This window comes from Poecilia reticulata, linkage group LG23 (genome assembly GCF_000633615.1).
Source record: "Poecilia reticulata strain Guanapo linkage group LG23, Guppy_female_1.0+MT, whole genome shotgun sequence".
NCBI classification, from domain to species: Eukaryota; Metazoa; Chordata; class Actinopteri; order Cyprinodontiformes; family Poeciliidae; genus Poecilia; species Poecilia reticulata.
This window is the reverse complement of record NC_024353.1, coordinates 15999893-16019459: the sequence shown is the minus strand read 5'-3', so window position 1 is coordinate 16019459 and position 19567 is coordinate 15999893. Positions and strand designations below refer to the sequence as shown.

The window sequence follows — 19567 nt, the reverse complement described above, 5'->3', positions numbered from 1 at the left end:
GGTACGGAAACCCAGAAAGGCAAATTATTTATTTATTTATTTATTTTTACTAAAAACCCATTTTCACATAGTTTGACCAAATTTTCTTTTTCTCACAACTTTAAAGGTATCAACAAGTAAAACAAAAACGTTTCCAAGCTTTTTGGTTCACTTTTGACATAATTGAACTTTTTTTGTTCTGGAAGGAAAAAGTTATTTACAAAATCTGACCAACTGTGCTGACTATAAACTAACATATTTGCCCTATTTCTGGAAAAAAACATTTTTTCCCTTCTGCCAAGTGACATAAAATATTGAGACTTTTTTTTTTAAAAGTGGTCTTCTTGTAATACATTTTTTCTACCACTAGAGGAACTGGAGTTAAACCACAGATTTGATAGTCAAGAGCCTGGTTTCCAAGGACCGCTGTCCCAAAATGTTCCTTGTGGAAAAAAGAAATTATAATTTAGATTTTTCTAAATAAAATTCAGATAACACTCAAACAGGAAGAAAAAAAATTGCCAGACTTAAAAACTATAAAAAGGATATCTTGCCGGGCTTCCATACAAAACAATAAAAACCTTGCCATATCCACTCTGAAAAGGCCAATCTAAAGTCAAGTTTTTGCATTCAGAAAAAAAGAAATTGATCCACACAACGCTGACTGTTGTCTTACACAAGGCTTTGAATCCAGCTCCATTCACGGCTTTAATCACTACCAGACTTTACGGTCTGCTCCGGTTTTTGTCTGGGCAGAGCGCCGAGTCATCTTTGCCCAGTTTCCTTCATCGGAGAAACATTTCAGATCCGATCAGATCTGAGGCGGAAAACTACAGAGACCAATTTCCTTTGCACCTCCAGTTCAGCAGTTTCCAATCTGCTGAAGGCTTAAAACAAAGGCGGGATGCATATGGTGTGTAGGTAAAAGTACGATCGCTTATATCTGGAATGATAATGATAATGAAGGCTTTCAGTGCTGCAAAGACATGTTTCCACCTGCAGCTAATCTGCCTGGAAGGAAAACATACATAAAGCATGTCACTCTGTGTATGCAAGGTACAATTATACTCCAGATCCTCTACAGGATGTTGAATTCATCACTACATACTGACTTCTGACTTCCTGGAGGAGCCTCCTCTCTGATTGGCTGGTGAAAGAAATGTCCTCAGATCTGTTTGACATTCATCTGACCTGAGTGGAATTACAATGACAGAGATGAGGATAGGGCTGAGGTCTCCCTCTGGGAGGAGTTCCCGTCCTGCAGAGCAGCAGACAGCTTCTCCTTCGGATTAGATTCCATCCTCACTCCCTCCTGGAATTAAAAACAGAACCAGCACACTGGTTTCTGACCATGCCTTTCCTCAAGTACATTTTAAATTGTTGCTTAAAAAAAAAGAAGAAGAAGAAGAAGAAGAGAGCAGGTTCTAAAAGGAGTCTAGCTGTCCCTTTAAGAAGTTTATCAAAAGATTTGAAAATCAGACAAATCCACTGTCGGCTTGGAAAAGACACAAAGTGCTATTTTCAGGGATTTGTGGCCTCTGCAGTTTAATAAGCTAGGTTGAAAAAAAAATCTGTATGGCTTATGGCTCTAATTGGGCCTCTGTCTCTTTAAAAACTCTGGCTCTTTCTGAAACTCCGCCTTCAGGAAATCATCACAGCATGGCTCTTCTATTAACCCTTTGGCAATGTTTTTACCAGCTTTGCTCTGCAAAGTGTCTCCTATGAAGAGCTCAGCTGATGTGCGGTTCCACCAGGTGTTTGCTAATCGCTGCTGGCTAGTCTGAAGGAGTGGAGTCAGGGAGCTGCGGGAAGGGAAGCTTGGAAACTGCAGCTCTGAGGAGGAGTTGCGTCTTGAAGGCGGAGCTTGGTCCGCCCGGGTCTTTTGTGCGGCTGAATGGTTGCCATGGAGACTAAAGGATTTCTCAAACATGCACGAAACAATCGAAGCAACACTCCATGTATTTTAGTGATGAGGGAATAACATTGTAATATGACGTGAAGCTCAAAAACAGTGGATTTTACAGAACGCTGTGGTCACATCAGTTATAGATTTGAGTCATCATTTTTTTTAACTCGTCCTCCCCGTCCTCCTCATGCCAGATCTTTGGTCTCCCCCAATAGCTTCCATTTTAGTGGCAGCATGAAAAAAAAAAAAAAAATCAGGTGCTCAAAGTGGCACAGTCTCTTCTCTTTTTCCCTCCCAGTAGCAATGGAAATACCATCAGCTTTCATCCTCTGGATGAACCTTTCACTCCCCTCCCTCCGTCTCCTCCCCCTCTTCTCCTCCCTTCCTGGCTCGCCCACCTTCCTCCCGTCCATCCTTCCATCCAGCCTCAGTCCTGCTCTGATAGGTGTGCTGTTCAGTCCCACACGGATCTGGCTTTTCTCCCTCAGAATGTCCTGGACTCGAGCATTGGTCTCGTCTTCGCTCTCCATCCTCCTCATCATCACCTGTAAGTACCTCGGCAGCACAAAAAGGATCAGCAACGTCCCGCCTTCACAGTTGGGAGAAAAAAAAAATTGGAAGAATTCAGAACTATTTTTTATTTTAGTTTCAAATCTATGATTGTATTTTCTTATCTTGTTTTTTTTTTTTTTTTTTTTTTTTTTTTTTTTTTTTAAGAAAGTTTTACAGTAGCGTCACACATCTTTATGTATAACTAGCTTGTTACACTTTTGTTCCTCTATAAGGATCAAAAAGGCAATAATTATCATATTTTTAACATAAGTTCAAAATATGATAAATATGATGTTAAAAAAAATACGAAATTTAGTTTTTTGTTACATTTCTGCTTAAAAATAAATAATTAATGTTATACATAACATTCTTCCTGTAATATTTATTTTAGGTGCAGCATGAATAAGAATTGCTTTATAATTCTGAATTAAGCGGTTAAATCATGTCATGAATTTTCAAAGGATAAAATGATTTATCTAAATGAATCAAGTGACTGTTGTCCCATTTGAAGTTAAAAGTAAAAAATGTCCAAACTGGTTTGTGCCAGAAAAATGAAGCGAACTTGTCTTAGCTGCAATATGGCTGCCGTTAGCAATAGCTTTAGCAATATACAGTTTTCTTTTCTTTTCTGGGAGTTTGTGGTTAAATCAGTTTCAAATTTCAAACTGCACAACATACAGGTCTGTCCATGAGCTTATAGTGCTTAAATCTATAAAACGCTAAGAAATACACTTACGGCTTCTGTTGCTAATAAAAGTTAGCCGTGGCGCAGATTTGCCCATTTTCAGTGAAACAAAGTTCAAAAGTTTGCAGTTAAGAGGAATCCATCTCACTTATGGAGTTTAATGATTTTATTCTAATTTATACACATTTTAAAAAAAAAAGATTAGATAATTTATAATTTAATTAATTTAGAAAATGGATGGATGGATGGATGGATGGATGGATGGATGGATGGATGGATTGATTAATTAATTAAATCAATAGCCAACAAAGGCCTGGACAATCCTTTTTATTTCCTCTCGCCTTCGAAACATTTAGTTTCCCTTTGAAAGGAATAAAGTATTTTTAATTTGAATTAAACACTATAAACAGCATGTCCAGAGCTTTTTACTCCCCTTTGCATTACAATCGCCCAAGATGGAGACAAGCAGGGCTGGCCAAAGGCAATGCTACTCCACCAAGGCCCCCTAAAAACTCAACATTTTTGGTGCTTTATCATGATAACTTGATAAAGTTAGCATGGTATTTGCTATTATAACAATGAATAATACAAACTAAATGCTTTTACAAATGGAAAAACAATTTGTATTGTTTTTAGTCACGCAAATAATTAGTTAATCTCTTCCTGCTGATAGCTGCTGCCACTCTTGGGCAAATTTAAAATATATAATTTATTGTTCACTGTAAATTTAGTGTTTATCAGCTGATGTTACATTCAAATGGTTAAAATAATATGGCACACTTTAATGCCACTGAAATATTTAATGCTAATAGTAATGATACTAATGATATGCTACCCATAGAGTAGCTTAGGAATGATCAGTCATCTAGTGTTGACATGTTGGCATCATGGGCCCCAAATGAAAATCAGCTCAGGGCCCTAGGCTTTGACCGGCCCTGGAGACAAGCGTAAAAACTGTTCAAACCTTACCCGATTATTCTACCCTGAATATCATTAAAATACAATCTAAAGAGTCGATAGCAGTTTTTCTTCTCCATCCTTTCCAGTTTCTGGTGTGGTGAAAAGCGCCGCGGTTCGGGATGACTCCAAACCTGCAGATGCTCAAGGTAATTAATGTCTGCTCGGCCTTTACCGTCTACAGCTCCTCATTTTTTTATGTGATTTTAAACTCCCCATCCTGTCATCTCCAGGAGCTGCGCGGCAGGTATTTATGGCCGAGTCAGACGCCTCAAACTTCTTCAGTCAAAAACGCCGCAGTCGCCGTTCACCCAAGTCCTACACCGAGGTCCAAGGTAGGTGTAGTAAAATCTGGCCTAAGCCATGTCTATGGCCGCAGTGGAATAACAGGTTTGTTTGGGTAATTTGATTTATTTTTGGTGTTAGTCACTGTGGCATGCCCCTATGTAGCTGCAGTAGTAGTTACGGCCTATATCAGACACACTCGGCCTGTCGTTAAGGAGCTGAGATAGAGAGCGGTGGATTTATTGGTCTGTGGCGGGACTGGGACGGTGATATGGTTTGTTTCGACTGCGAGCTCTCAAAGTTCAGGAGAATAACAGACGCTCCACTATTTGTGGTTCGACACCAAGACAGAGTCTCTCACGAGCTGGAAACTGCACAAGGAGTCACAGGATACTGTGGAGCGACTTCTGCCTCGTCGGGTTTCTCAGAACAAAACGTTCCCTCTTCAGTAGCCACCATATAGAAAGCAACTTCAAAGCACTGAAACCCAGACATGCTGCAGTCGGAATAATGTACAGAATTTCTTTATTTTAAACATTTCTACAGCTCATGTCAATAATGCATAGGAACGTCTGTATCTGTCAGAGCAGAGGACAGCTGTTTTCATAAGTTTAAAATATCGAAAATTTCTAATTAGCTAAAAAGTAGCCAATTCTAAACTTTGTATACAATTAGTTACTTTTCCAATCATTTTTATTTTGGATGTATGATGTTACATAAGTCACAGAATTCTCACTTGTGAATAACTCAGGAATAAAAATGCTCCTGATTTTAAGAAGTAAACCAGTACTGTCCCCAATAGAGGTTTTCCAATGTGACTCAGTGCCCAGGGTAGCACACCCTGGGGGGCGTTATCTGTCCGTTGCGCCCAGAACAAGTTTGACACTCATTTGCCAACTTTAATTAGTCTGTGAAAATCCAGTTAACGGGGAGTTGGCATCTCAAAGTATGAGCACTTTCAGAAAACATAGCTGTAGCCAGGCTAGCCAATCACGTTGATTGTCATTCAACTTGACACTAGCCAGAATACGACAGATTGTTTAAAACACACTTTGCGATCTGCAAACCTTTTTCTCTCATACGATCCAAACCTTTTGCCACAAGCTAAAATTGCCAAGTTGAATGTTTTCTTCGGCCACAAAACTTTTAATTATTATTATTGTTATTATTTTTATGTTTACCAGATATTTTGTAGAAAAGGGATTTGTAAATCTTTGCAGACGCAAAACAGAAAAAAGTGTCTTGCCTTGTTAACAGGAAAGCATAACTTCCTAATTTTAGGGGATAATTGTTATTTTTTAAATTATGTTATTGATCTTGGGGAAAAAAAGAACAACTTCAGGGTGCAGCGATTGAGTCACTTTTTCTTCAAAAACACTTGCAGCATTTAGTTAACTTGGGTGTGGCCATCTCTGAATTAAGAGTAAAATCACCAGACCTTTGTGATCCGATTTACTGTGAAAATAAATTGAAAGCAAAAGACATTAAAGACCGAACACTTTGTGTTAACAGTCTCCATTTGAAGAAGATTTTAATTAGTCTGTGAAAATCTTGGCAATAAAAATTATTTAAGAGTCTATTTGCAACAGCCGTCTGTGCTGGCAGGTCATCTGTACCATTCTGAAATTGGGCCGCAAACAGCTTTAATCTGTTTGTGAAAAGACAAACTAAGGGGTTAGGAGTGGAGGTTCTCAGGAACACTTTGTGGGTGTTGGCAGCTTAGAAGGAGGGGGGGAGAAAAAATATATAGAGCTGCAATAACGGCCTGTTTATTTGAAGCTCTGGCAATTTATAACTAATTAAACCAGTTACACACATCGTTGTGTACAACATGTTAATGTGTTCCTTTACCATTTAATTACATAAAATACTGAGAAAAAAACACTCTTACTGACTTGTAATGGTAACAGTGGTTAGCCAGCTCACTGAGCGAGCCAATCCCATTTGTTTTCAGACTTAAAATGGCAACGCAGTTAAATTTGGTGTGATGTCATTCCAAAGCCAATAGAGCACAGGATATCAGCACAATGTTTAAAATTTTAAAATAGATCATTTGCCTTCCCCCGAGCTAGTAACATGGCTCGTAAAAACACCATTAGGCTATACGCACTAACTTGACGTCATAGCACCAACATCCAACAGTGCTAATCGAACGTCTTTAATTTTTTATTTTTGTGTCTTTTTATTTATTTGAGAGATAAATGCCAAATAATTTAACAGTTATTGTGGAAAATACAATAAACAAAAAGCTACATATGGTCAGAAGCATCTGGGGAGCAATGCTACAATGCTAGCTTAGCTTGAGCCCAATTGTGACGTTTTCTAACTTGGCTGACATTGGCTGCTTTGGAGGGACAGGGCCTTGGCAGACTGAAAGCAGACCTGTGTGTTAACTGTGATGTAATCCATATCTTGTTGCCACTTGTGTTAAATTAGGGGTACAGCTAAAAGTGTAATAAAGTTTAATGTGTGTATCAGCCATGCTCTGCCTGCATGGAAAAGAACTGCTGATTTGATACAAAGAGAAGTAAAGAGAGATTACATAAAGCCAAACCCAGCTCACTCAATTATTTAGGTGTTTATACTTATTTGAGTATATTTGGTTTCCTCTATTAACCGGGTAAATACCGCGTAAATCTGATGAGACTCTTAAATTAAATACCTTTGGTCAAAACTGTCTAAGTTGGTTCAGATGCTTTCTTGTTCTCCTGATTTCTGCGTCAGGTTAGATGTTTTTAGGTGGAAAGTCCTCCCCACCCTGCGACAAATGAAGCGAGACTTTAAATTTACTGCTGATCTGCCAAAAGTTTTATCCACCTTTCAGCTGTTACTAGATCAGCCTCAATCCACATACAGTATTCATGGATGACAATGAATTTTAAAAGCTGAGATGACAAAGAACAGGTATAAATATAGCCTGATAAAAACCATGCCTCTTTCTTCTATGCTTTGCTTCGTGCAGCGGGTTTGGGGTCTGGGTTTTGGAAAAAGGATTGCTAACAGAGTTGAGGTTTTAAATGTTCTATGCTATGAAGCTTACCGGGAAAAAAATAAGCTTACCAGAAATTGTCTGCACTGTAAACAACCATTCTCCAATGCAAAGGGAAAAGAGCCAAACCAAACGAGGCAGCTGTTAACGTTAATTCAATATTTGGCAGCGTGGCCAACGCTGGCTGAACGAATCCGTTCACTTCCTCCGCCGCCATTGATAAAACATACAAGTTTCCCGTTTTGACCTGAACTAAAAAGAAAGACTAAAATGTGTTTATCTTTTCTCCACCACAGCCGAGCAGAGAATGAAGCGAGCTGCCAGCGAGAGAAGGAGGGAGTATAACGAGGAACAGAGAGACGAATACGAGAACTACCTTGAGGAAGACCGTGATGGTGAGACAATAAGTTAGACCCCGGCACATGCTTTCAGAAAACCCAACACTCTAACGACATGGCTGAACAAACAACGCATTAAGAAGCAGCTGAACAGCTTCAGTTCGGTCTTGGAGAAGGATGATTCCTCCGGACCGCAGGACGACGCCTGGGAGGCCGCACGCTTTCAAAGCGTCTATTTGCGGTCCACCGAAAGCTGACAATCATCTCCGGAGTGGTCAGAAAGCTGCGATATGGTTGCAGTCACAGTTTCTAAACTGAGAACTATTTACCATAAAAATGTGATTTGGCTTCATATGAAGGATGTTCAGGGAGGCTCGTGGAGAAAACAAAAAAGATAGCTGCCAGTTTCATTTATGTGTAACCATTAGGGCTTATCTTTAGTTGTCTTCTGACGGGAAATGCCATAAAAAAGAATGAAAAGATAGATGTATGCAAAATCCTTGCATCTTTAAAGAAGTGTCCACAGAACATTGCTTCACACCCTTAGACGCACTTCTGGTGTAAAAAGGTTTATAGCTGTACTTTAAATTGATTTGACATTAAACTGAAAAACCTGCAGACAAGAAAGCAATACCCAAGATCTCCCAGCCGGCATCCCTGATTGCAGTACCAACATATGATTAAAAATGCAAGAACTTTAAAAGAAGGTTGTGGTAGAAAACCAAAATTGCCCCCTATACATGCAAGAATAGTAGTGTGAGAGGCAAAGTGGAAGCCAACCATCACTACCAAGGCTGGTACTTTTGGCAAACCAGTATCTTCAAGAAGACATGTGAACAGAGCACAATGATGGTCTCTGGATACCAAGCAAGGCTTATCAGGCTTTTCAAAATCAGAAGCGCAACTAAATTGCTCATGTATTTAGTGGTTAATGGAGGCAAAATTGGACAAGGAAGGAAGGATATTGATTATGTTTGGCGAAGTGACCAACATGACGTTATGTGACAACTAACTTTGAAATCATGAATGGCGACAGAACTGTAATTCTTTAAGGCTCAATGCCAAAGAATTTTTCAAGCTGTGTTAGAGTAGCTTTCGTTCTACAAGTAATGGTTCTACATTTTTCCTTGGGTTCTACTTTGAGATCGAGTCTCTGAGGAGGTCCCAACATTTCAGAGAACTGGTTTAGCAGTTAGCTTTTTTTCTGGCGAACTGAGTTTAAGATTTCAAAGAAAATGTCAGCCAATGTTTCTCAAAAAATTTATTTTATAGAAAAACAACGTTGAATATAATACATATAATTTATAGCCGTTAAATCAAACTAAATATGGACCCAATTGGAGTTGCTTCCACTTAGCTGGCAGCTTTCCCACCATTTTGGCATCAAAAGAGTTCAGGAATCTAGCAACTGGAAAAATATTAGCAATGATCAAATACGTGTGAATCATAACTTTGGTAAGTTCATAGTTTATGTTCTTCATAGGTATTTTTTTCCCTTAAGAGTCAGGAAATGTGCTAGCTTACAAAAGTAGCATTAGCTAAAACGCTACAAGCTGCAGTAACATAAATGTCTTTTTTTTTTAACAGAAGTAAATGAGAGGTCAAGAGAGATGAACGAGCAGCTGCGAGAGTATCACTACGACGGCCTCCATCCTCGATTCTACTGGTTTCACTGAACACGTGACTTCGTGTAAAGATTTCCATCTCTTCTTTATAGCAACAAGGCGCCTGTATCAATGGCAAATGGCTGATATATGATATATGAGAGCAAGCGCTAAAGTTATTCATGTATGTGTAAGACATTAAGCTACGTTAAGTTTTCCACAAACCTTATCCTATTTTCATAATTTTGAAGTTGTGCCACACGTGTAATGTGTTTTAATTGCGCAGTTTTTCTATGGGAAGCTATGAGTTTTGCATGCTTTTTAAAATGGTTTTTACATGTGCATACTGTAGGAACTACAGTGCAGTTGATGGCAGTGTGGTTTGCGCCGACTTTCATGTATTTAAGTTGCAAAGGAATAAAGACCAGCGTCCATGAGGCTACCTTGCCTCCACAATGTCTGGTATTTGGAGTATTTGAAAGGAGGGAAGCGGGGTGGAAAAATAAAAATGAAGCAAGCTGCTGAAGACATCAGGCTGCAATGAATCTCACATTCCAGAGAGGAAATATCTGACACACACTGGATGGAAGAGACCAACAGAGAAGTGAGAAAACCATATAAAGAGGACAAAGTGTTAGTGCTGAGAAATGACAATCCCACAGAAAAACATAGAGCAACAGTTCTTTTATATCTGCACTGGGTACTGGAGGTCTTAAAGCGAAGAGTTGCAGGGCAGCCAAATGGATTAAGCAGTAGAGCCGCCAACACACACACACAGTCGTGTTTTTGTGACTTGTGGGAACTTTACATTGATTTCCAATCATTTTCTACAACCTAACCCGTACTCGTATCCCTAACCATCACATACCTAACCCCCAACCCAAAAACAGCATTACCCCTTATGGGGTCCAAGAAAATGTCCCCACAAGGAGCAATGGCCCCCACAACCCCACATTGTAGACAGAAATAGGTTCCCCACAAGGATATAAAAACCTAGTTCATACACACACATACACAGAAAGTGGTAGAGAGCGTTTGCTGATTGATTTCATGCTTCAATTCACTGTTCCAAGAATCCTACAGAGCCAGAAGGGTGTATTTCTATAGAGCTGTTATCTCTTACTTTGAATTGAAAAACTTCACAGAAGCTCCTGTGTTCAGGTTTTTGAACTTTAATAGTTACGGTGCTGCTGCCAAACTGCAACAAATCATTTTATATGTAAAAATACTAAATACACTGTGAGCTGTTCCACAGTATTAAAGCTGCAGTACGAAACTTAGAAGAAATGTTTTTACATATTTGTTGAAACTGTCTCAATGTGGTGACATTGTGGCATGAGACATGTTTAAAAAAAAAAAAAAAGATCCCCCACCTTCTGCTTTTAATCACAACCTATCAGAGCCAGGAGGCGGGGCTTAGCGCTGTCTATCATGCTTGTGCCAACATAAGTTATACTTCTGTTTTTCCTAAACCAGAAGTTATTTTTTGAGTAGGGTTACACTTAGTTGACCTCTTTTTTAATATATTTTGAGTTTGTCAACTTTTCTGGGAGTGACATAAAAACCCACCTTGAAGACATTTTTCCTGTGGTGTCTAAAGCTTCACAGCTTCATCCACATTTCTGTAGATTTGTATCACTACAACTTATTACAAATTCAGAAATTAAAGTTATAACTATGATCCAAGTTTAAGTCAATTCATAAAATTTGCGGTTATGTTTGAAGTAGTAAAGCACGTTTCTATGTTCTCTGTTAAATGACCTTGGAGCTGATTTATCCCTTCCAAAACAACTTATAGCTTTTAACAGATTTACAAAGACAGATTTTTTTTTCTAATTGAAAGTATTTTTAGTTGAAATATTGCACACTAATATGTTTTCAGAAAAAGGAGTGTAAGGAATTTTTTTTTAAATTAGAAAACAAAATTGAATTTGGAAAAATAAGTTATTAAATGATAATTCTATAACTTTGGACAAATTGAAAAAGTGGATGAAAACATTCTCTTGTTTTTCTTAAAAGAGGAAAATAAAAAAAAACTATATAAATAATTTTACTCTCATTTTTACTCCCAAAGTTTTCAGGTTAACTTTTCCATTAAAAAGGATAAAAACAAACTTTTACATGACACTTTGTAAAGTCTTGCTTTATTCAGCCTGTTTACAAATTTAATACCTTAAACGTCTGAATATCCTTTTAAAAAAACATCTACATTTTAAATTTGATTTAAAAAACATGTTGCTACATAATTATACGAAACTCAACGCTGGTTCCTCTCGGAGGTGAGAGTTCATTTCAAGCTGTTGAGGAACTTGGCGTGCTCCTCTCCTCGAGGCTGGAGAAGCTCTCCTCCGATCTTGGGTCCAGTTTTCTCCTGAAAGAGAACATCCAGAACCTCAGCTCAGGTCTCCCAGCATGCATTGTGCTTCTCCTCTCCTGTGGTTCTGTCTTACCTTCAGCATCCCGTCTCGCTCCCATTTAAACAGCCCACAGTTGCTGGAAATGACATCAGCTCAGTTTAGTCTGCGGTTCTGTGTGAGCGTGAAGAGGAGGAAGAGGAGGAAGAGGAAGGGTGTCCGGGGTTACCTGCAGTGTTTGTGTGGCAGTCTGTCCAGAGCGATGGCCCTCTGTCCACAGGGACATCTGAAGAAGCGCTTGACGGCGTCGTGCCACCGCAGCTCATGGTTCTCAGTCACGCAGCGATCCGCCGGCTTGAAGTAGGTGTAGCTGCACTGGAGGCGTAGGAGTGAGAAGGTGGGGGGAAAAAAATCAGACTCCGGAACGACAGATGGAAGCGTTCCTAACGGCAACGCCACGGTGTACCTTTCTGCAGGTGACAGCCCGACACTTCATCTCTCTGATTGCCTTCATCTTGTCCTCCATCTGCTCCTTCTTCACCAGAATATTGAAGTAGCGCTCCTGCAGCTGGTACTCTGACTGCAGGAAGCAGGAAGCAGCCTCAGTTATCTGGATCTCTCCTTAAAGCTAAACATTAAAAAAAAGAAAGAAAATGTAATAAAATCTCGGGTTGTACCGCTTGGAGCGCGACGCTGTGACGAGATTTGGCATTGAGGATCTTCTGGAACTCCTCGGACTCGACGTAGCGCTGCTGCTCACGTTTCTTTTTCAGGGCGGGCTCCTCCTCCTCGTTACCGGGCAACCCGCCTGAGCAGGTGTGACAAAGGAGGAGTTCTTTAGGTACTCAGAAATCATTTCAACCAAGGATACAAAATATTAATCAACTTATGATCAATGGTTTATTAGATTAAAAAAATCTTAAATCGATTTAAAAAATAAATCTGCTTCTTTCAGTGTTGTAGTTTGGCAGCCATCCAGCAGAGGGCGCCGCTGGTCATGCATAAGCAGAACCAATTGTTTGCTGTCCTCAGCATCTCTGGAGGCTGAGGACAAACGTCAAGCTGAGGAGGTGACTATACTACTTATACTTATACTACCTTCCAAAAATAATGGCCTATGTCATTTTGGCCAAAAGTAATTTTTCCAAATAAAAAACATAATAATCATCACCTCCTTTTTTTGCCAAAAGATTGATATATAATCAAATTATGACATTTAGGTGTTTTTTCCCAGCTAATAAGTTTATTTAAAACAGGGGCAATGTGCCAAAAATATTAATAAAACATGCCTAACACCAGATATAGGTCTAGATGGTTTCCATCTATGATCCCAGGGCAGGTGAGCTAATAAAATAATATATCATAAAACATAAATTGAAAGTCATGTTTTACCAATATATCTTAGTTTCTGAGAAAACCACGATTTTCTGTTTATTCAGTCAGTATTTAATAAAGCTCAACACAAAATTTTAAATTGTATTGATATTATAAAAATTCAATATATTATGAAAAATTTGCCCTTTATGTTTTAGAAACACTTCATGTCATCTTGATACAAGGGAAAATGCAGGTTTTTAGTAAAACTGCTGCTTATCAATTAATTGTTAGCCGGTCGATAAGATCAGTTAACTTTAGATGAACTCAATCTATAATAACTTAAAGTGCGAACACTTCTGTACGCACCATTTGGGGACGTCCGATTCTTCTCTACTCGGGCGTTGATGTCGCTGCTGTCGCTCCTCTTCCTCTTCACGGCGTTGGGGTCTTCCCTCTCCAGCGCTGCTCCTTTCCCCCTCAGCTTCTTCAGAGCGGCCAGCTTGGTGGCTGATAGGCTGAGAGCGCTAGGGGGCGGAGCCTGAGGCAGGCTGTTGTCAAAGAAAAGAATGTCGTCCCCTTTGGAAAAGCCGCGGCCCAACGTCGGGGCGTCCGACGTCGCCGTGGGAACGTCCGAGGCAGCCTTTGGGGACGTCAGACCGGCTCGGCCCGGCGTCGTAGCGGTGCTGCCCGGGTTCTGCGGCGCCCTCTGCTGGACTCTGTGCCGGCGGCTCTCCAGGAGCTCCCGCTGCCTCTGCTTCTGCTGCTTTAAGAGGTCAGACGCAGAGATGGACTGAAGCGGAGCTCCGGATGCATTTCTGGAGGCTGAGGACAAACGTCAAGTTCAGGAGGAGTATTATTATTTTTATTCTAATACTTAATAATAATAATAATAATATTCTTCCAACCCAGCTGGTTGTCCTGCTCCAGGTGTTTCTTCAGCTGCAGAGCTCCTGGGGTTGGTATCGTCATCAGGCTCTTAAACTCGTTGGAGCATCCGGAAACTTCCCCGGACTGCATACCTGGTAATCGCCAGAAAACTGAGGTCTCACATCACATTTTTTTTATAAACAGCTCAACTTTTCTCTGTATTTTTTAAAGACATAAAGCAAAAACGATGAGCGCTGAGGTAAACCATACCGATCTTCTTGGCCTGACTGATGAGCTGAGCCGATCCTCTCACAAACAGCTTGTCCAAGGTTTTCTGGACCGGTTTGGTCGGTTTAGATGCAGTCCTGCAACACACTTCACTAGTTACTGAAGCTGCAGATGTGTTTTACTGAAAAACTAAGACAATTCTGAATTCATTTCAACATTATTTACAAAACAAACATCTGAAACATGGTGTGTGAACGAGTCTGTTGGAGCTTAGCCAGAATCTGGAAACATCAACATTCAAGATATTGGCAGGCAGATTGTCCAGTAGCAGTCAGTGTTGCAACAATTCTAAAGAAACCTCTGACTCAAGACTGTTGCTGTTTGACAGACTCATAACTGCCATGACATGCTAACAGCTCAATAGCCTACATGAAGTGCATGCCATATATTTTGGATTATTATTTGTAAAAAGAAAATATGAAAACCATACAAAATTTTCTTCCTACTTCACAATTATGCACTACTCCGTGTTGATCTGTCATATAAAATATATATACAATATTCATGGTTAATTAATGTTTCACCAACTCAAATTTAAAAGCTTTTTAAGACAATTATGAATGGAATTGAAAACTTGCATCTTCACATAAATGTATGAACTTTGCCTAGGTAACTTGAGATGAATTTTCACTTACATTAGCTAGATACCTAGCTAGCTAGCTAATGTAAAAGTAGCAAGGGTATATTAGCAGCTAGGTAGTGGTATTCTCAACTGCCTCAACTCAGAACACGGGCAACTCAAACTTTTGCCTGACTGTAAAGTCCCATGAGGACAAGAATAAATAAATTAAATACAAGATTAAATAGTCCTGCCACAACCAAATTTAAGACCCAGGATTAATGCATTTAAGGTCAACTAACCTTAATTTAATGAATTCAAGACACTTTAAGGCCTAAAATGTAATTTTAGCTACATGGATTCCAGACTTTTTTGTGGATACTCTAAAACTAAGCCTGAGCTGAGTAGAACCTTTACATTAACTTGGATTGTAATTTCATCAGGACTCACAGGGAGGCGGCGCAGGCAGCAGAGGAGACCCCCCCGTAGTAAAAGCCGTCCTGACACAGACGCTCTCTCAGGCTGCCCCCTTTCCCGCTCCCCTTCACCCGGTTGGGGGCTTTCCCGGAGAACGACGACTGCAACTCGGCCCTCTTGGAGCTCATCTTCTGGTACTGGGCCTTGACGTGGTACTGGCAGTACTGGCACTCGTACTGCAGAGAGGGTCAAGTGGTTAGCATCGGATGAGACAGCCGGATTGGAATGTTGTGGCAAATGGAGGGCTACCATGTTAACGATCTGAGAGCACGGCTCCCCGCTCTTCTTCACCGCCTTGCAGATCCCAAAGTCCAGAGCTTCCCCCATCACCAGAACCTTCTGAGGATGATCTACCGTCAGACTGACCTGCAGGCCAACCAGGGTGTTAGCAGCGAGGGACGATTGGGAATGAAGCTCAGTTTCAGAGTCTCTAAGGGTGCGTTCACACCAGCCCCGTTTAGTCCGCTTTAATTGAACTCTAGTTGGTTTGCCCAAAAGGTCCTGTCTGTTTGGGAAAGTTGGAACGCACAATAGAACTCCTAGAAAAATCGTCTGGGTTGGACTGAAATGAAGTCTGGCTCAGTTTCAATGCATATGTGAACGTCAAGCAGACAAGCAACTGCTCCAAAAGCAGGAACCAGATGCTAACACAAAGAATTCTGGGTAAATACAGCCATAACAAACATGTAAATATAGCACTCATGGGAGAAATAGTTTGTGGTGTTTTACCAAAGACAAAAGACAAAATCCTACAACCGCTAAAATATAAGGCCACTACGTTTTTGGGAAGAAGATAGTTGTGCTCAGTGTCTTGCTGTGAGGTTTTCCTGTCGTTTCCTTCAGTGGTTCTTGGTGCAGCACTACCACAGGTGAGGAAGGGAACAGGTAGGGTTTGATGGTTTGACTCGGTGTGAAAATGAACCACAACAGCTGGAAATGGAACAGATGTTTTGGTCCCCAATCAAACAGAGTCTACTGGACTATCAGGTGTGAAAACAGCCTGAGAGTGTGTACCTCACCCCGTCGTAGCCGTCTCTCTGCTTCATGGGGTTGGGGTTCAGGATTCCTATGACCGTGCCGGGTTCCATCTTCCAGTGCTCCTTGTGGACGTCACCGAACAGCAGCAGGGACACAAACACGTCCAGGTTGTGGAGGTCATTCAGCTTCCAGACGCTGAAGGTTTTGCCCTGCAGAGAGAAGGTTGAGTCATGAAACCAATGGGAGGTCAAGGGTCGGGCGGCGGTCACGGCAATAACATAATGCATCACAACATACGCTGCTGCTGCTTTGGGGCGTAGCTTTGCTGACCAACACGGCGAACGTCACCCAGTCGCTGTCCTCCAGCTTCTCCCGCTTCAGCCGCTCCGGCACCTGGGACAGCCGGATCAGCCGCCGGTCGGCCATCTTTCGCTCCATCTCGCTTGAGGAAACCCGCGGCTTCCTGATGAAGCATCGACCGAAAGCATCATTTCAGACCTCAGTGCTCCACAACTCAATGAACCAATGACCACCTAAATTCTATGTTTTTAAACAGCATTACACAGGCTAGCGGCTCTGACCTGAGCCGCAGTCCTGAGTACTTCTCCACCCCTACGTCTTTAGGAACAGGAGGCAGAGCCGCTGGCTTAGATGGTTTAGGTTCTCCACCCGCTGTAGTTCGAGTGTCGGACGGAGGGGGAGAGAGCAGGTGACCGCACGGCTCGCTGGCGCTCTCTAGTGGTTGGAAGGAGCTGCTGATCTTCACCTCCACCAGTGGTTTCCTATCTTCTGAAAACAGCACATAAACGCAACATGAAATCCAAGGACAGCTTTCATTCAGAGTTGAATGGACCAGGGTGAGTCAAAGAGTGAAGGTGTGACCTGGAGGTGAAGCTGTGGCCTGGTGAGCCACTCTTGATTTACGTTTGAATGAGTCTGCATTGCTGAGCTGAGAGAGGAAGTCTGAGGATTCCTGCAGCTTGGAGCTCCCCCCTGTGGCCGGAGCAGATAAAGACGCTGAAGCTGGAAGAAAAAGTCACAAGAACATCCACTGGAAATACAGAACTGGTGAAGAGTTTACAGCACCGATGGTATTTACTCTGGGTCTTTAGGTTTCAAAGTTCTGCTTCGAATTATTGTTTTTAAAAATGATTGGAGTTTATTGTTGCACTTTTATACACATAAATATAAAAAAATTATAACTACATAAAACAGTGCAGTAAAACAAATAAAAATCATTTTAAAAGTTTATTATTGCTTAATTATAATGGGGCTTAAACAAGCAACAATACAAAAAATAGTAAAAATGTGTTGCTTAACTGTAAATAACCTTTTTTTGCTTTGTTTTTTATTTTTGCTTAAATATAAATATTTAAATAAATTATGATAAATTCAAACAGTTAATTTTGGCTTAATAAATAAGTAGTAATTAGATAAAAGTTTGTTAATTATAAAATAGTTAAAAAAGGAATATTTTTTTTCAAAACATAAATTTACTATTATAAAAATACTAAAAAGAAACCAAAATAATAAAATAAATGTGTTGATTAATTATAAAAATGAGAAATATAAATAATCTTAAATCAGACATTTATTGTTGCATAATTACAAACGTAACAAAAAGAAAACAGAAATAATAGAGACAAACTTTGATGTTTAATTATATAAAAAATAATGATAAAACAAATACATAAGCTATATAAAAAGAAGCTTATTGTTGCTTAATCATTCTATATCACAACCAACAAGGTTTGAATTCATCCCTAAAAGCCAATCAATGAGTGTTTTCCTGGCCCTCCAGGAGTTGCTAAGCAACACGTTTACCTGCTTGCAGTCCAGCTTTGGCCCGGCTCGGTTTGGACGCTGGGTTCTGGCTCGGTGTCGGCTTTGATCTCCCTGCTTTGGGAGAAGCTGAACTCTTCTGATTCGCCTGCAGCTGCAGCTGCTGCTGCAGCTTCTGCATCTGCTCCTGCATCCGCCTCAGTTCCTCTGCAGAAAACACAGGGACACATATAATGAAGCAAAAATAAATGAATAAATAAATAAAATAAATCCTCAATGGAACAGAAATCAAATCTGGAGTGAAGTGATGCGAGACAAACCTTGCAAATCCTCTTTGGACCTGCCCAAGTCCGGGCAGGATTCTCTCTCACTTCCTTCTCCCTTCACGTCCTTCTCCTCGTTTTCAATGTCCTCAACGTCCCCAAAGAGTTCCGACACGGCATCCGTCCCCTCGCCGTCCTCTTTGTACTCTTCCTCATCTCCGTTGTCCTCATCAAACAGGCCGTCCAAATCGTCCGCCTGCGGTTCGCCGGTTTCCTCGCTCTCGTCCAGGAGCGCCGTCAGAATGTCCAGGTCGTCCTCACCTCAGGGGGGAAAAAAGCCACTAAGTATTAAACTACAAAAGTCCTTACTTTTAATGTGTGTTAAACTTTATAATACTTACTGTCCATTTTAGAGGGGTTGACTGCAGCTGATCCCAGATGGCAATTCTGACATGAAAAAAATGTGAATTATCTGTCAATCTGAGATGACAGAAATATTTCAACTTTTGAATTAATAAAATAAAAACGAAATCTAGGAGAAACTTAAAAATTGTGGTTGTTACGTTATAAACTGTGAAAGAAAAAAAGATTAGAATTTGAGCAGATCCTAAAATGAATTCATGTATACAGACAATCATGACTATTCAGATTCAGATTTCAGATTCATCCAGCAGGCTCTGTGTCTCTGACAATAGGTTGTTTTATTTTGTACAGATCTCGAACCAATCAACAATTTGTGTTAAAATATGAATAAAGGCCCATCCTGTAAAGATGACCTGTCAGAGGATGTTTGAACCCGACTGGTGCAGAACCGTCATGTATTTAAAGGTTAAAGGTGTGAGAAGCGGAATGTTTTCAACAAGTATGCGTTACATTCTTCACCGACGTCACAGCAGTAAAATGCTAATCCAAACAGCTAACACACGCACGTCGAAAGTGAATATGAAAAGTAACACTGTTTATTTACGGAAATACATTCTATTTTCGCGAACACCAAGACAAAAATATATTTTTTAAATATTAAAAATAAAGTACTTTTTCTCCATGTCTGACTCCAAATGTAAGTCGACGCTTACCTCCTCCGTTCGTTGCTGCTCGGTTTCCTGTCTTCTGCTTGCACCGGTGACACCAAACCAAATATTAGAACCTCATAAAATATTACTTTGTTTTCTTTAGGACCGTCTTCCCGTCCGAACCAGGCTGATATTAATTTCATTCACAGACTCGACTAAACTGCTTCCTCACACAGAGGAAAATCTAAACTGGCGCTAAACGAAGGACCCAATGTGTTGTCAAAGAGGAGAAGGGTGTCCAGTGATATGCCTCATTAAAAAAAAAAAAAAAAAAAAAAGGCGGTGTTTGACTGTAGATGAATGCAATTAATTAA

General features: G+C 40.4%; 2 protein-coding genes across 4 annotated transcripts; one reads left to right on the top strand and one right to left on the bottom strand.

Moving 5' to 3' along the window:
• Positions 1-2172: 2172 nt before the first annotated feature.
• Positions 2173-9755, top strand: ucmaa (upper zone of growth plate and cartilage matrix associated a). Its single transcript, XM_008401458.2, has 5 exons — positions 2173-2432; positions 4169-4228; positions 4313-4414; positions 7650-7748; positions 9279-9755. Exons 1-5 carry the CDS (start codon positions 2189-2191, stop codon positions 9365-9367), a joined length of 594 nt encoding a protein of 197 aa, XP_008399680.2. The 5' UTR covers positions 2173-2188; the 3' UTR covers positions 9368-9755.
• Positions 9756-11427: 1672 nt separating this feature from the next.
• mcm10 (minichromosome maintenance 10 replication initiation factor) lies at positions 11428-19455 on the bottom strand. 3 transcript variants are annotated; one of them, XM_008401455.2, is made up of 18 exons: positions 19257-19455; positions 18582-18627; positions 18238-18501; positions 17960-18124; positions 17018-17158; positions 16717-16921; positions 16433-16598; positions 16177-16344; positions 15407-15523; positions 15131-15333; positions 14104-14198; positions 13872-13985; positions 13333-13788; positions 12327-12457; positions 12116-12229; positions 11879-12024; positions 11746-11788; positions 11428-11666 (listed from the first exon to the last, which is right to left on the bottom strand). In XM_008401455.2, the coding sequence occupies exons 2-18, from the start codon at positions 18586-18588 to the stop codon at positions 11583-11585; spliced, it is 2619 nt and encodes an 872-aa protein (XP_008399677.1). In that variant the 5' UTR covers positions 18589-18627; positions 19257-19455; the 3' UTR covers positions 11428-11582. The 3 variants fall into 3 exon arrangements, with proteins under 3 accessions (XP_008399677.1, XP_008399678.1, XP_008399676.1); XM_008401456.2 differs by having other exon boundaries at positions 11430-11666; positions 16717-16924; positions 17018-17128; XM_008401454.2 differs by having other exon boundaries at positions 11433-11666; positions 16717-16924.
• Between the last annotated feature and the right edge of the window lie 112 nt (positions 19456-19567).